The 15,452-nt window shown below is 47.3% G+C and overlaps 1 protein-coding gene across 1 annotated transcript in view; it reads right to left on the bottom strand.

The window, feature by feature from the left end:
* Positions 1–12,816: 12,816 nt before the first annotated feature.
* The window catches only part of SNX9 (sorting nexin 9), a gene marked incomplete at its 5' end in the record, with an annotated part of 91,727 nt that continues 89,091 nt past the window's right edge, over positions 12,817–15,452 (bottom strand). The window contains 1 exon segment of the mRNA XM_082668901.1: positions 12,817–14,466. Within this exon segment, the coding sequence (XP_082525027.1) occupies positions 14,419–14,466 (48 nt within the window). The 3' untranslated portion in view covers positions 12,817–14,418.

The raw sequence follows: 15,452 nt of genomic DNA, 5'->3' as shown, positions 1-15,452 counted from the left end.
ACTGTGGGCATTAAGATACACGTAAAGGGTGCAGGGCAGCGCCTGCCCCGCGGCGGGACTACGCTGGCGTTAGTCACCACCCCGCTCTCCCACTGTCCCACAGGCTTCAGGGCCACGTCTGTAGAGTTACTGTTGGATGTCCAGCATCTGGCATCCTGGAGTCCTTGTTGAGTGAGGGAATGAAGGACATGTGGACACCTGTGTGGAGCCGGCCGGGAAACTGAGCCTCTTACGCAGACGCTGGGCCAACGGCAGCTCGGGTGATACAGGCCTTCCCTTTCGTTCCCAGAGGCTAGAACTGAAATACACAAGAGAAAGACAGAGCAGACACAGTCATGGGAGGAGTGGGAGGTTGGTCTGTGTTCTCTGTGGCCGGCAGCTCCCCGCCCAGGAGAACAGGGCTGCCCAGCTGTGAGGCCCTTTCTAGCTCTCTGGTGTCACCATCACAGAAACAGCTATGTGTTGGCCGCTGTCCATCCTGCCGGGGTTGGGAAGCCCCGCGGTGCAGGTGAGGTCTGCAGTCACCTGGCTCAGCTCCCCGGGGAAGCTTGCCTGGCTCTGCTGGCCTGGGCTGCGTGGCGGGTGTTGGGCACCATTAATAGGGGGGTGGCCTTGAAGTTCATTTTATTAAGGAATTTCTTTTGTAAACAAGGAGCATGAGGCACCGATCTGTGTATCTACACACACACACACACACACACACACACACACATGACTGGACTTACGACCTCAGGTCGGGATAACTGGGTCCAGGCTCTCATCAGCTTTCCTCATAACCCAAGACCATGACCTCTTGGAGGGCTGCACCCGAGCCTCCCAGGCACCAACTGAACGCCCAGCAGAGTGTGCCCAGCAGCTGGGCGACCCCGCAGACGTGGCGAGCTCAGCAGCTCCAGCAGCCGCAGTGATGCAGGATCTCGCGTGTGTCTGTGTGGCGCCTGCCCTTCCTCCTGGTCTCCTACTGAAAGCCAGCGACCCCTGATGTTAGATGGGTGGATACAAAGATGGTTCGTGGGGGCACCTGTGGCCCTGGGGGTCAGGGAGCTTTATTCACTCCTGTGGCCAAGACCAAGCTCCACACACAGGTGTGGCAGCTGCCAGCCGGGCCTTGGGCCGCACTCAGCGCCCCAACTGTAAAAACAACCCAAGGCACAGCTGTCACAGGTCAGGGGCGGGGCCTTTCCCATGCCAAGAACAGTTAGGGCCTGCTGGTCCGTTGTTCAGTTCAATTCCACACTCAGGGAGAACCTACCAGGGGTGGGATGATTGCTCAGACTAATGAATAATCTGGCTGTCCGGCCACCTAAAGAAGCTCTGACGGCGAAGCTCTGTCCCCCGCACGCCCCAGCCCTGCACAAGAGCTGGGCCAATAGATGAGCGGGGGCGGGGGGGCGGGGGCATGGCTGCCAAGCCCCTCCTCCCCAGCGTTCCTGCACGAGAGGAAGAGCAGGCCTCCCGAATGGGCTCCCACTTCAGGATGGGGAGGCCTGTTTCCCCTTCTATCCTTGACTCTTCTCCAGAAATACCCCTTTGCTGAGTGGGTTACTACAGGGGTCCCCAACCCCCGGGGCAGCAGACCGGTAGCGGTCCTAACGCTCGCCCCCCATCGCTCGCATTACCACCTGGACCATCCCACCCCCCGCCATCTGTGGAAAAACTGTCTTCCACGAAACCGGCCCCTGGTGCCAAAAAGGCTGGGGACCACTGGTACAAGACCCATCGATGGAGAAAATGCCAAGTGTTTAATAGTAAGATTTGTACATTGTCACTCCAGAGAGCGGAGAAAAAAGTTACAGAGGGGTGAGTTTTGGTTCCACATCCAGAAGACCTTTATAGCAACTAGATGTGTGTAATAGTTTTGTCTTTTCTGTGTGTGTTTTTTTAAAAAGGCTGCCTGTGTAAATGTAAGCTCCCCATCCTTGGAGGGATGCAGGCAGAGGCTGGATACTGAACCCATCCTGTGGAAGTGTGAGAAAGGAGATACTTTCTTTATGTTTCTATTTTTCTGTATATTTGAAAACTTTCAAAATATAAATTTTTAATGGAATTAAAAATATAATAAAATATAACTTTTAAATAAAATACAAATTTTACAAATAAAATATACATCTAAAATAAACTGTTCTTTCAACTTTTCTGAATGCTTAAAAATTATCAAAATACAAATTAAAAAAAATTTGCTCTTAAATTTTGCTTTTTTATATAGTTTTAAAAATTAAAGTAAATTACTACATGGTGATTCCCTTTCGAATAAAATTAACTTAGTTAAATCTCTTAGTAACAACGTATTATAGCCAGTGTATCATAGGTACTTAGGAATGCTTTGGCTGGAAGTAAGAGAAAACTCAACTATAAAAGTCTTAAATAAACAAGAAGTCTCAAGGTAGGTCATCTAGAGCTGGGGTAGCAGCTCAGCAATGTCATCAAAGATCAAGGCAAGGTCCTTCTTTCTCTTCCATCATTCTTAACGTGTTGCCCTGTTGTCTCACAATCACAAAATGGTTGCTTCAGCTCCAGGCATTGCACCAATATTCAAGGTAGAAAGAAGAGAGGAATCTAGGTCAGCTGCATGTGTCCCTTTTATTGAAAAAAACAAAAAACAAAAAACGGCAAAAGCTTCTCCAGACACCCTGAACAAATTTCCACTTAAGACTCACTGGTCAGAGCTGTGTCACGTGAACCCCATTAGCTACAATAGAGACTTTTCCAGTCTCTTCAGTTGAAATGGACAAGACAGAAAGGGGCTGGGAAGGAACAGGTTTTGGGTTGGATGACCAGCAATGTCTGCCATGTCTAGCACAGCCAGCATCTGATTGTCTTGTTGTTTTAGCACAAGGCTTAATGCTGCCTAGAAAGTTATAAATTATTTTAATTTTTCCTTATGTCATGTATCTCCTCCCAAGGCAATCATGGTGAAATAGAAAGGACAGGAAAGTGACTTGCTCACTGAATACTGAAGTCCCGATAGGACTTGCTATTAGATACCAGGTCTCCAAACTTCTCACCCACAGTTTTTTCTGTTGGCTACACTGCCTCTGACTCTCTAATTTCATATTTTATCTATTTGAGTGAACTTGTTTTTCCACTAGGCTGCTGACAAATTTAGCAGGCTTAGGTGGTTTTCCTTGTCTGCTGAGAAACGCACAGATCACCGGTATTTTCAGCATAGCTCTGGAGCCTGGAGGCCAACTTGTCGCTGTCCCCATGGACAGGTTTCCACAGGGAGTGTAGAAGAAAAAGGGGGAGTCACATAAAAAGCTGACAGCAACCGAAAAAATATCACAGCATTTTTGCAGATCAAGCTGTGTGACTATTTCAACCACAAAAGTGAACACGAATCTACGTAAGACGTGACAAAAAACGGTAACTAAAAATGGACCTGCCACGGTTTAGTGAGCACAATAGAAAGAATAAAGGAGCTGTCACCTCAGGTCACCTGGCTCATCCCCATCTTAGGAGTCCTTACTTCTGTGGCTTCCTGGTGAATTGAGATTCTTCTGTGAGGCACCATCTGTCTTTGATCCTCTTCTTTTCCATGAGGTTAGCTCTGCATTTTTTTAGTGCCAGAGGAAATGTCTTTGTAGTTAAGTTTCCCCACCACTATTTTATTGAGATAGAATTGACAGATACCATTATATGACTTTAAGATTAGAAAAGGTATTCGGCTTGATTCTCCATGAGGACATGGCTCTTGTACTACGAAAATGTCCCAGTGTTTTGTTTTTAGGCGTATTTGTGATGTGTGGGCAGAAGGCTCCGAAGTCACCTCCAAGGGAACAGAGGGTCTTCAGTCACAGTGGCTATTTTCAGCTGGACTTGCCTGCTGCCTCCTGATGCCCTGCGGACCCCCAGGGGCCCGCACGTAGTTATTTAGACAATAATATTGACTGGACAGCCAGACTTTTTTCAGTCTCTTTCTATCCGGAAGTTTGCTCACAGTTAGTCTAATAAGCTTTCTCTGCCTCTCAGTGCCAGGACTCGCCGGGAAGTAGTGAGGATATATTTATAACTTCCTCTCTCCTCTCTTTTCATTCTCTCTGCCACAACTTCTGCCCATTCCAAAACGCTTTATACAAAAATCTAAAACTCCACACTGAACCAAATAGGGCAGTCAGCTGTGAGAGGAAGGACTTCCTCTCCTCTCTCCTCAAGGCTCGGTGACTTTCCATTTCTCCCCTCCTTTGGCCAAAGGGTGACAGTAGGTCTTTGCTCTGCCATCACCTACCACGGTGGTTCTGAGTTTCAAGAGCCCCTGAGGACTTTGCACGACGATGGCTCGGATTAAAATCCTGTGTCCCGCTCAGACAGCTGACCTGGGTGATCAGCCTGAACCTCGACGGCTAAGTGGAAACTACCTCCCGTCCACTTGTGAAACTACTCATCCCTCCCTCTTCAGGACATTCCTTCATTTCCTGTATTATAAGAAAAACGAAAGAGAAGGAGAATCAATTACAAGAAAAAGAACAGGACTCGGCTGATGAAATGTGGGATGAGATTCTGTTTAGGTGAGGAAATTGATTTTGTCTTTAAAGTGAGTCACCTAGACCTTTAAGAATCTGAGGAGAGGTGCAAATCCTGTTCCCCAGAAAAAATGTAAAATACACACATAATATGCCTCCAATCGCATGTGATTCACTGACACACGCACCCCAGTAATACATGGACCAAAGGTTAAGAATTCCTCTTTCGGAAGCAAGTTAGAAGAAGCTGCTACCAAAAGTATCTCTTAAAAGTTCTCATTACAAGAAAAATAAAAAACAAATTGGTAACTATGTGAGGTGATGGATGTTAGCTAAACGTATTTTGGTGATGGTTTCACAATATACACGTTTATCAATCATTCTGCTGTACACCTTAAACTCATACGGTGTTATGTGTCAATTATATCTCAATATAACTGGGGGAAAAAGCACCTCTACAGGTGGTTGGGAAGTAAATCTTAACCACGAAGGCATTTCCTCTGGCGCCTGAAAAAGGCAAAGCTAACCTCATGTAATAGAAGAGGGTCAAAGACAGATGGTGCCTCACAGAAAAATTTCAGTTCACCAGGGTCAAGTCTCCTGTTGTAGACAAATACCTATAGTTTATGCTAATTTGTTTTCCATTCTGTTTAGATTTGTGGCAAGGGAAGTAGAAATCCTTCTGAATTACGATGGATTGATCCGTCTGGAAGTGATTTAAACACATCAACCAAAGAACTCAATCTCAAAACAATGGTCTGTTTCCTTTTGCAGTTTTGCTTGGTTTTGCTTCCTCTGGCTCCTCATTTTCCGGTGGACTGATAGTTTTCCAAATGGTACGTTTTCAAAAACTCCTGCTTCATTCAACAAACATATTTGTAGACACGTGTCTAGGGTCAGGGTGGACGCATATTCCGGCTCAATAAAGAGGGATTATCTCAGGCAGGACAGGCTGGTGTAGTTCATGCTGCACAAAAAACAGCTCCAGACCTCAGTGGCTCCACGTGGAGGAGTCTCCTCCTTGCTCGTGCAAATTCTGCTGTGGGTCCCAGCCGCTCTCCAGACCACCTCTCGCTTCAACTTTTCCTCCCCCTCACGTCAACACTTACTCCCGCTGTCATAGCATGACGGAAAATAGGAGCTGAGAGATGAGCAGTAGGAAGTGTCCTCGATGCTCCCAACTACGTTTCTGTGGCTAAAGCAAGTCACACAGTGATGCCTAATTCTACGGAGATGGGGAAGCGTGATCCCTCAGCGGGCGCAGAGGAAGATGAGAACAAAATGCTGATGAAGGTGTAACGTGCAGGGACCGCTAGAACATGGCTGAAAATTAAAGTACATTTTGAGGAACGTGTGCTGAGATGTTCTCCGTGGATGGGGAACTACCCTCACCTCAGACTTTAAAAATAAATGACAGGCTTTCCACTTCCAGCCTTGATTAAGTAACAGAGGGCAGGTTACCTCTCCTTAAATAGAGAAAAACAGAATATATGAAAAATGGGTTCAGACTTTAGACAACAGGCATCACGGGACTCTGACCACTGAAAGAAGAGAAATAGGTGAGCCCCGTTATGGCCCCAAATTCTGCCTGAATGCAGAGTCTAGGCTCAGTACAGGGAGGGGGAAACCACATAGAGTTCTGTGGTCTCACTGAGTTGAAGAGACAGATCGGAGTTCTGGGAGAGGAAGGCTGCTAGGATTAGACGGGCGGAGTTCAGGAGAGAAGGGAGCTACAGAGAGAGACTGTGTTCTGGAGAGCTGCAGAACGGCTGCAGCTGTTAGCCGTCTCCAGCCCCTAGAGACAAGGCTCTCGCTGAACGTTGCCCCACGCGCCCCTGTGAGGACACCACGTGAGAACAGTGATGCAACCAGCAGAAATCAATGGGCCAAACGATTCCCAGGACTCACACGGGGCTGGGAATAGGTCAGAGAGGCAGCAGCTGCAGTGGGACGACATCCTGCCTCAGGCATCTGGCAGGGTCCTCAGAAAGGCACCCCCTCAGCAGGGGCTCACGCGCGTTCTCCACGACCAGTCTCCCGTCTGGACTGGAGGGAGTGTCAAAAACGCAAGTCCACTCAGAGCTCCGGTTACTGCAGAAGCAAGGCCGGGGTGGTCAGCCCGGAGCCGGGCCATGTGTCGTCCCTCTGCTCACAGCCTTTCGGTTCTGTGCGTCCAGCCTGCTCTGCCTGCCTGTGGCCTCTCTGCTTGCTGTCCCTTGGCCTGACCGAGGTCCTCGAGGGCTAAGGCACAGCATCTCCTCGAGGTCCAGGTGAATCAGTAATCACAGCAGCCAACGTTATTAAACGAAGGAGTGAACTGAATGCAGCCTGAGATGTTTCTGTATCTGCGTGGGAAGGAGCTGGGGAGCAGGTTGACCTGGACCAAGGGGACAGCCTACGTGCAACTCCAGGGGCAGCCCTGAGTCCAGACTTTCCGTTATTAACTGCCCCCCTTCCCCTCTTCACTTGAGAATTAGCTACATCTGATGGCTAAAAAGCAAAATAGAAAGTCACTATTAGCCAAAAACGTATGGGTGCCACTCGGAGAACAGAATCGATTTAAAGAACAATCCACATTAGGCAGCAGGAGTGAGGAGCGGTGAGCTGACCGCTCGGCCGGCAGGAGGGATGGGCCCTGCCCCCAGCCGCGGGCTCGATTTCAACAAGGCCGCAGGCCTCACTCCAGGCCTGTCACATGCCTCACGTTAGCTTTCCAGCCAAAGTGCATCACATGATATTGGATTTAATGTTCAAATAATAAGCTCACAGTGTCTCCAAGATTCTCTGAGAGACAGTGCTGCTTAGAAGGAAGCTGCATGCCGAAGCACCAGCAATAACTTTTAAAGCCTTGGAGACAACCAGTCTCCTCTCTCGTAGCCAAACTAACGCCCACACTAGGAAACAGAAAGATTACAGAACTCCCTCATTAGTTTAGAGGCTCATCATTTCATGAAGGCTCAGGGTTTGTCGAGGCAAAGGGCGCGAGTGAGTGCTGACTGATACTCGGAACTCAGAACGTGCTTGGCAGGTATGGGGCAGAGGGGGGTCACTCCTGCATTTCAATGGACCCATGTGTGACGACAGTGACAATGACCATTACAGAAGACAGAATCGACATCTGCACCTCCCCTCACCAACTGCTGTGGAGTCGATTCGCGCTGGCTGACCACTTTGAGATCAAGAAGGTTTGTAGGAAAAAAAGAGGGTAATCCGACACTCACCCTGGATCGCATCTGCTCATGAGCTCACCTCTGTCTCCTGCCAGGTGAGATGTGCCTAGAGCAGCAGGTGGAAGTTGGGGCCAGGTCCTGCTTTTGAATTGGCAGGGTTGATGAGTGATGAAGTTTGGGACACACGCTGCTCTGCCCTTAAACTCACTGGGACTGGGTCCCAAAGGGTCACTCGGGAGCCAGTCCAGGGGTGGCTGACCCCACTGAAGCCACGGGGTTGTGGGCCCACGCCCACACCCTGCCCTCGTGTGGGCGACTCAAGAAGGGCCCAGGGCTGGGAAGGGCTCTGGGACACGTCTGTTCTTAGCCCAGCCACTCCGTGGCTGAGGGGACTAGGGTCCAAGAGAGCTCACATGACTTGTTCAAGGTGACAGATGTGTCAGACACAGCCCAGGGATCCGACTCATAATTCAGACCTCTTTCCGTTACCAAGGGTTTCCTTCACCAGGAGGAAGGTCTTCAAATTTTCGATGATTCCCAGCTCACAAGGTTGAACTAGCAGATGAACTGAGGTCTGTACATACAGTGAGAATCAGCCCATTTCTAATGGGTGGTATTAATACTGCCCAGGAAACAGATGGTTTAGGAAACTAGATCATTCTAACAGCTTACAAAAAAATTTTTTTTAGTAATGTCAAATAAATTTTTATTCATTTTCCCAGTTTCATAGAAAAATAATTGACCCACATCACTGTATAAGTTTGAAGTGTACAGCCTGATTTACACATATTATGAAATGATTATAATAGGTTCAGCTGACATCCATCATCTCATATGGACACGATAAAAAGAAAAGAAAAAAGGAAAAAACTTTCTCCTTGTGATGAGAACTCTCTGGATCTACTCTCTTTGACAGCCTTCTGGTATATCATACAGCAGTGTTAGCTAGAGCTACCATGTGGTTCACTACATTGTTTTGAATTATAATACAAGATCATCGTTAAAAAACTCAGAAAAATGTAATCTTATATAAAGATCACTCATCGTCTTACCCCCAAAGAACCGCTGGAGCAGCTCAGTCTCAGCCCACGTGCTGCTTCCTGGTTCAGGTTTTGCATTCTCGGCCTTGAAGCCTCTCTGGGCATGCTCTATTCCAGCACTACCCTGGGCACTCCTAGATTTTATTGATAATAGGTTTTTATCCTCATCCACATGCATTTGTTGAGTGCCATCTCTGTGTCCTGAAAACACCTATCGGTCCCAAGGCAAATCACAGTTGTGTCTGCTTTAAAGCAGCGTTTCTCAGTTTGCGTACCGTTGACACTTTGGGTGGATAATTTTTCATGGGGGCTGTTCTGTGCATTGGAGGGTGTTCAGCAGTCGCTCTGGCTTCTACCCACCAGATGACAGTAAGTCCTCAGTAAATGTCCCCAGGAACTGCCAATGTCTCCTGAGGGCAATGTTACCTATGACTGAGAACCGATGCTCTCAGGACAAGTGGCAGGGCTATGTGTTCCCTCTGGGCCCAGGCATCTGACCGTGGGCGGCCGCCATGTCCATGCTCACCACCACATGCCCCGACACTGTTTTATACCCAGAGAAGTGCAGGACTCTGGCTTTCTGGTGAACCAACATCATTTTCAGTTATGTCAGTGGCTTTTCTCTGGAATTGATGACTCACCACCAACCCCACCTCCTGGGCCTCCCCAACTTTGCTCCAGGCACCCCCTCTACAGGGCAGCTCCCAGACATGAGCCAGGTGAGAAGCCCTCAACCATTAAAAAAATCCCAAAACCAAAAACACCAGTGCTTCAAACTTAAAAGCAGTTGGTCGTGCATGGCCCAGGTTCCTGCTTCATGGTACACACATTTCTCTCTCTCTCCCCCTCAAAGAGTTCTGAAAATCCTACAAACTGATTGCTTAATTGAACTTTATCACTTTTTTTTTTGGCTTAAGATACGGATGTGTATTCCCACCTAAAGACCTTTGAACTTACTCTTGACTCAGAAGCTAAAAAATCTCACCCACTGTTGGCCTTTGAATTGTCAACAGCATTCACACAGCATGGGTACAGTTAAAATACTGTGTTATATATATGAAAGCTATATAAGAGGGCAGATCTTAAAACTTCTCACCTCACACACACACAAGTATAACTATGTGAGGTGATCGATGTGTTCACTAACCTTACTAAGCTTGGCAATCATTTGCAGATATACACACATATCAAATCATGACGTTGTACACCTTAAGCTCACACAAGGTTATATGGCAATTATAGCTCAATAAAGCTAGGGAAAAAATCTCCTTCTGCTTTGCTAGAACTGTAGTTTGTTCCCAACTGCACCAATTTACATTCCCACCAACAGCGGAGGAGGGTTCCCTTTTCTCCATACCTTCTCCAGCATTTGTTATTTGTAGACTTGTTAATGATGGCCATTTTGACCAGTGTGAGGTGATACCTCATTGTAGTTCTCATTTGCATTTCTCTAATAATTAGCAATGATGAACATCTTTTCATGTGCCTCTTGGCCCTCTACATGTCTTCTTTGGAGAAATGTCTGTTTAGGTCTTTTGCCCATTTTTTGATTGGGTTTCTTATTCTTTGTTTTTTAAAATGTTTTACATTGGTGCAGCCACTATGGAAAACAGTATGGAGGTTCCTCAAAAAGCTAAAACTAGAGTTGCCATATGACCCAGCAATCCCACTCCTGGGCATATATCTGGACAAAACTATAATTCAAAAAGATACATGCACCCCTATGTTCATAGCAGCACTATTCACAATAGCTGAGACATGGAAACAACCTAAATGTCCACAGACAGATGAACGGATAAAGAAGATGTGGTTTATATATACAACGGAATACTACTCAGCCATAAAAAAGAATGAAATAATGCCATTTGCAGCAACATGGATGGACCTGGAGATGATCATACTAAGTGAAGTCAGAAAAACAAATACCATATGATATCATTTATATGTGGAATCTAAAATACGACACAAATTAATTTATCTACAAAACAGAAACAGACTCACATAGAGAACAGACGTGTGGTTGCCAAGGGGGAGATGGGTGTGGGAGGGATGGACTGGGGGTTTGGGGTTAGCAGATGCAAACTACTGTATATAAAATATATAGACAACAAGGTCCTACTGTACAGCACAGGGAACTATATTCAATATCCTGTGATAAACCTTAATGGAAAAGAATATGAAAAAGAATGTATATATGTATAACTGAATCACTTTGCTGTACAGCAGAAATTAACACATTGTAAATCAACTATACTTCAATAAATTTAAAAAAAAAGTTTTCCTACAGAAGTAACTGCTGGGTCTGGGATTTGATTTTGTTCTATTTACAAGCAAATTAGTTAGTCTGTTGCTGTTTCATGGATGCCCGCAGAAGAATGAAACCCCTGAGTGAGAGACAATGGGTAATTCAATTTCCAGCGGCACAGCCGGCCGGGGAGCTTCAGCTGACAGGCTGGTTCTCCCCTTCCTGCCTTGCAAGTCCATCAGGGGCAACTAGGGGGCGCCTGAGGGACGCCTTCTTGTGGAAAGGAACCTGGAGCTTGGGAAACCCGCATTTTATAGCAAGCAGTAGGAACACCTGCTCTTCTTCCTAGAAGACCTTTACCTCATCCACCAAGGCTGTTTGCTGCCAACAGTGCTGACCATCAGGCTAGGTGAAAAGCAGTGAGGACTCTGCATTCTTGGCATAGCTGGCAAAGCCAGCTGGAGAGCAAGAGGACCTTGGGAAAGGAACTCAAATTCTTCTTACTTTCTTGGAGAAAAGGATTTTAAATCAAACAGGCTGAAAAAAATTAAGAAACACACATAGGAAAAAAGTACCTTCCTCCCTCATTATTGTCATTAGTTCCACTCAGCAATTACTCAGCCATAAACATAGTCACTCGAGTGCTTTTACTACTTTAAACAATGGACATTCATAGTTTGGATTCCCAACCTTTAAGACAGGATCTCTTGAGTCCCTCCACTGCGGATGTGGACAGGAGTGTGGGGAAAGGCAGAGTCTCCCAGGCACAGTCTTTCCACTCCTGCGAGGCCACAAGAGAGTGAGCCTGGAACATCGCCATACATGGAGATAAAGAGCCCTCAGAGCCTGGGCAAGCCTCTTTACTCAGGAATGTCTTACCCTGTTCCGGGCTGGACGTGTGCTTCTTTGTTCTGCTCAATCGCCTGGCCAGTCCCACTGCTCCAGCTGTTCCCAGTGAGGAGGGTTGGAGTCCGTCACCTGCTGCAGTAGAGGGGTGGGTACAGACCATCTCCCGCTGGTCATGGGGACCAACGCTCATCACTGAGGCTGGTCTTACTCTGTCTCTTCTTTACATTCCATCCAGAGCCTGTGTGAGTTGTGTGTTTCTTGGTGACCTCAACACCTGCAAACCTTACAGGGGGTTGACATCCTGGACCTGGTGCTTCTGGGGATGGGCAACCAGTGTCACACGATCGACAAGTGGACTGACCTTTTCCTCCACCATGCCTTTACCTCTCCTCTCCAGACATTTATCTACTAGTTTTACATTGTCAAGATTTATAAAAATTATAAATTATTCTATAGTTAAAGCTCTTCTGTGATAGCTAAAGGCCCTGAAGGCTCAAGTGACACGAGGAAGTGGCCGAATGCCGCGGCCCCCACTCCCGCAACACTGCCTTCTCCTCCCAGCCCGCACCTAAGGCCTCACGGGGAGCTCCCCGCGATGAGCGGCCGAGGAAGAGAAGACGGGCCTGGGCTCTGCCCGATGTGCGGACACCGCCCCCCCAGTGGACAGCTGCAGAGCCACAGCCCCTCCCTGGACACCCCTGAAGGACAAGGTGACGGAATTTACACCACAGAATTAAGATATGGAGTATCAAGAGAAGTAAACCTCACGTAAAGAATGAATACACACACCCCGTAGGTGCTGCGTCTCTAGAGAACCCTAACACACTGGGCAGCAGTAAGCAGTGTTCTTACTGCTCTCCAGGTGACTGTGACATGCTTCCCAGGTTGATAACTCTGATTTAAGGAACTAGCATTATTAATTCATGTCAGGAGCAATAAGTTTTAGGGCAAAACTCATTGCCTGCACTCTTTTCAGCAGCCGGCAGCAAGAAACAATTATCAAAAAAAAAAAAAAAAAAACCACACGAAAACACCAAAAAGTGTTTTGAAAAAGTGCTTGAGAATTTACTGTACAGTTTTTTAACAATTTATTTATATGTTGGCTTCTACATGCTCTTACATTTGTGTAAAACATTTATACATATTCTTTACAATTTGTACATACATTAAATGGCTGTAACATAAACACTGTTCTATGAGATTTTATAAAAGAAAAATCAAGTAGGGAAAATTTCTTATAAAACATTAACAAAAAACCCGTGATATTGAAGAGCAAGAAGTTCTCATATTCCTGTTCATTTGTTTTCCTCTGGTATTTATTTTTTGGTTTCACTTTATTTGTGCTGGCCCAAAATTTCCATTTTCTTTCATGTAACTATCAGGTCAGAAGAGTGAAAGCAGGTGGAGAGGATGCAGTAAGGCAGCTGTGCAGGACGCCGACATCTGCAGGAGTGAGACCGTGTCTGCAAGTGTCCAGAGTTAAAGCTGACGCTTTGCAAAGATCCTGTTTGGCTTTATGCCATTCAGGGAAGTATTAGTGATCAGGAAAATTCTGTCTGAAGTTTAGGGTACCGTCGGGAATAACATCGCTCTGTGCTTTTTCTCAAACATAAAAGCTCGGGATGACCGCACATTATGCGGGCTGCCGCCCTCCTCAGCCCCTAAACTCCTTCCATTTGGGGGGCCGGGAGAGGTTTGCTAACCTGTGCTTTATCTTTTCAGATAATTCCCACTGGCCCGCTAGTCTAAATCAGGTCAAGCGGCAAATCTCGCTTTCCCTGGCATGTTTCACGAGGTCTCACCGAACACCTCGAGACTTAAAAATGAGTGGAAAGCTCAGGAGGTACATCTGCCCACAGGGCCGGCCCTCCCGGGTGCAGGGTCAGCACGGCCGCTCCTTCCCCGGGAGCAGAGGCAGAGGGCGTCCCCAGCTTTCTCGGTGAATTCTTCCAGCCTTGCCGGGGCTCGGGAAGAAGCCTGAGGAGGGAGGCGCTCCTCCCAGCAGACGGCACTTTAGGGCAGTGGGCACAGGGGCTCTGATCCCGGGGTTCGGCCAAGCTTTGTCCTCTGAAGGGACACGTGCGTCACGGGCATGTGAGGGGCCGCAGCCCCAGGAGCCCCTCTTTGCTTTCTCTCTCCAGAAAATGTAAGCACTTGAGTCATAAATATCTCAGCGAAAGGCATGTAGATCTTCCTAAATAGACAGGAATCCCAAAGGGCTGAAAAGAGTTATAAAAATATACAAACATATATATTTTTTACTCTGGCATATTTCCTATTTTTAAGAAAGCAATTAGTAATTATCTGACATTGGGCAAGAACTGCAAGGTCGTGGGTGACTCATCGATTACATTTTTATGTAAAATATCCCTGGGGAAACCCCTAATTTTCCATTCAAAATTCTGACAAACTTTAAGTACTTTCCAAAAATAGACAATTTCCTTCCATTGGTTTAAATAATGGATGTGGAAGTGAACAAAAGACTATCCCTAAAGCACTGATGCATTTAGGCGCTTAAAGGAAATGCAGTTTTTTCCAACTCTATTTCTTTTTGGTTTTCTTTCTTTCTTTTTGGATGACGGAGGGAGAAAATTAAACTGCGTCGCCCCGAGTCAGAAGGAAGCACTTCGGCGTTTCTTCACGCTCGTTCTGTTCTACATCACCGGGAAGCGAGCGAGGGCCTGCCTCAGCTTTTCCGCAATCTGGTGAAAAACAGAACAACTGTGAGACATCCCCCACCGTGACTTCATGGCACTCTATCATTTCCACGTCTTCTGAGTTAAACACGGCAAAAGTTTCAAATCCTCGAACTGGTCGATGCTCCTAGTCTCTCCAGCACCAACCCAGCCTCCGGGCAGTGGAGAGGCCTTCCTAAACCCCGGTCGCGGTGGTGCCCGGCTTGCAGGAAGCCCCGCTCCTTCCTTCCCACAGCGCAGCTGCTGCCACGCTGTGCAGCATCGTTCCTAGACCATCCGCCTGTCCTCCAGGGATCCGGGGGATCCGGTCTCCGTGCTGGCCCAGACTCCCCTGCCCTCGCGGACACCTGTGAACTCCTGAGACTCGGCGGGCGAGCGGCTCCCCACGGGGCCCAGCTGCTGCTACACAGTGTGGAGACAGGATGCGCCTTCAGCTCGTCTCGGAAACCAACTGTTTCCAACACGCAATGGACAATATGCACAGAGCACATCAGCCACAGCTCCCTTCCAAGAATGACTGTTGGAGAGACACGTGTGGCAGTGTCCACCCAAAGATAAGATGACGCGTGCATGGATGTGGGCCTGGGGCTTGCCTATCATTATCCCTGAACACACATGAGATGACACCATGGAAACAGTGGAAAACTTAGTAAGAAACATGGCAGCCAACACACGGTCACTGTGTAAGTTACAGAACTTGTCTTCGATGTCTGAGTTTCCATTTATTCAATACATGCCAGATCTCTGTTTTCTGTACACTCTGGTAAATAACAGAATTGCTATGCTGAGGCACAAAAGTTAACATTTTCATTACTGGTTCCTAAGTGAAAATATCTATGGTTTCACCCTCCCTCTCGTTTTCGTTTTCTTTCTGAGATTCCTCTGGTACACTGCGAAAACCTCACTCACAAACAAAGCCAGTCTGTGCTGTCCTGCAATGGTGCCAGGCTCCTTCCCCAGCTGAGAGCCGGCAGGGACGGCAGGATGACCTC

Source organism: Grampus griseus (genome assembly GCF_964374135.1).
Source record: "Grampus griseus genome assembly, chromosome: 13".
NCBI classification, from domain to species: domain Eukaryota; kingdom Metazoa; phylum Chordata; class Mammalia; order Artiodactyla; family Delphinidae; genus Grampus; species Grampus griseus.
Note: the sequence above shows the minus strand (reverse complement) of the source record. Positions and strands in the feature narration are given on the sequence as shown.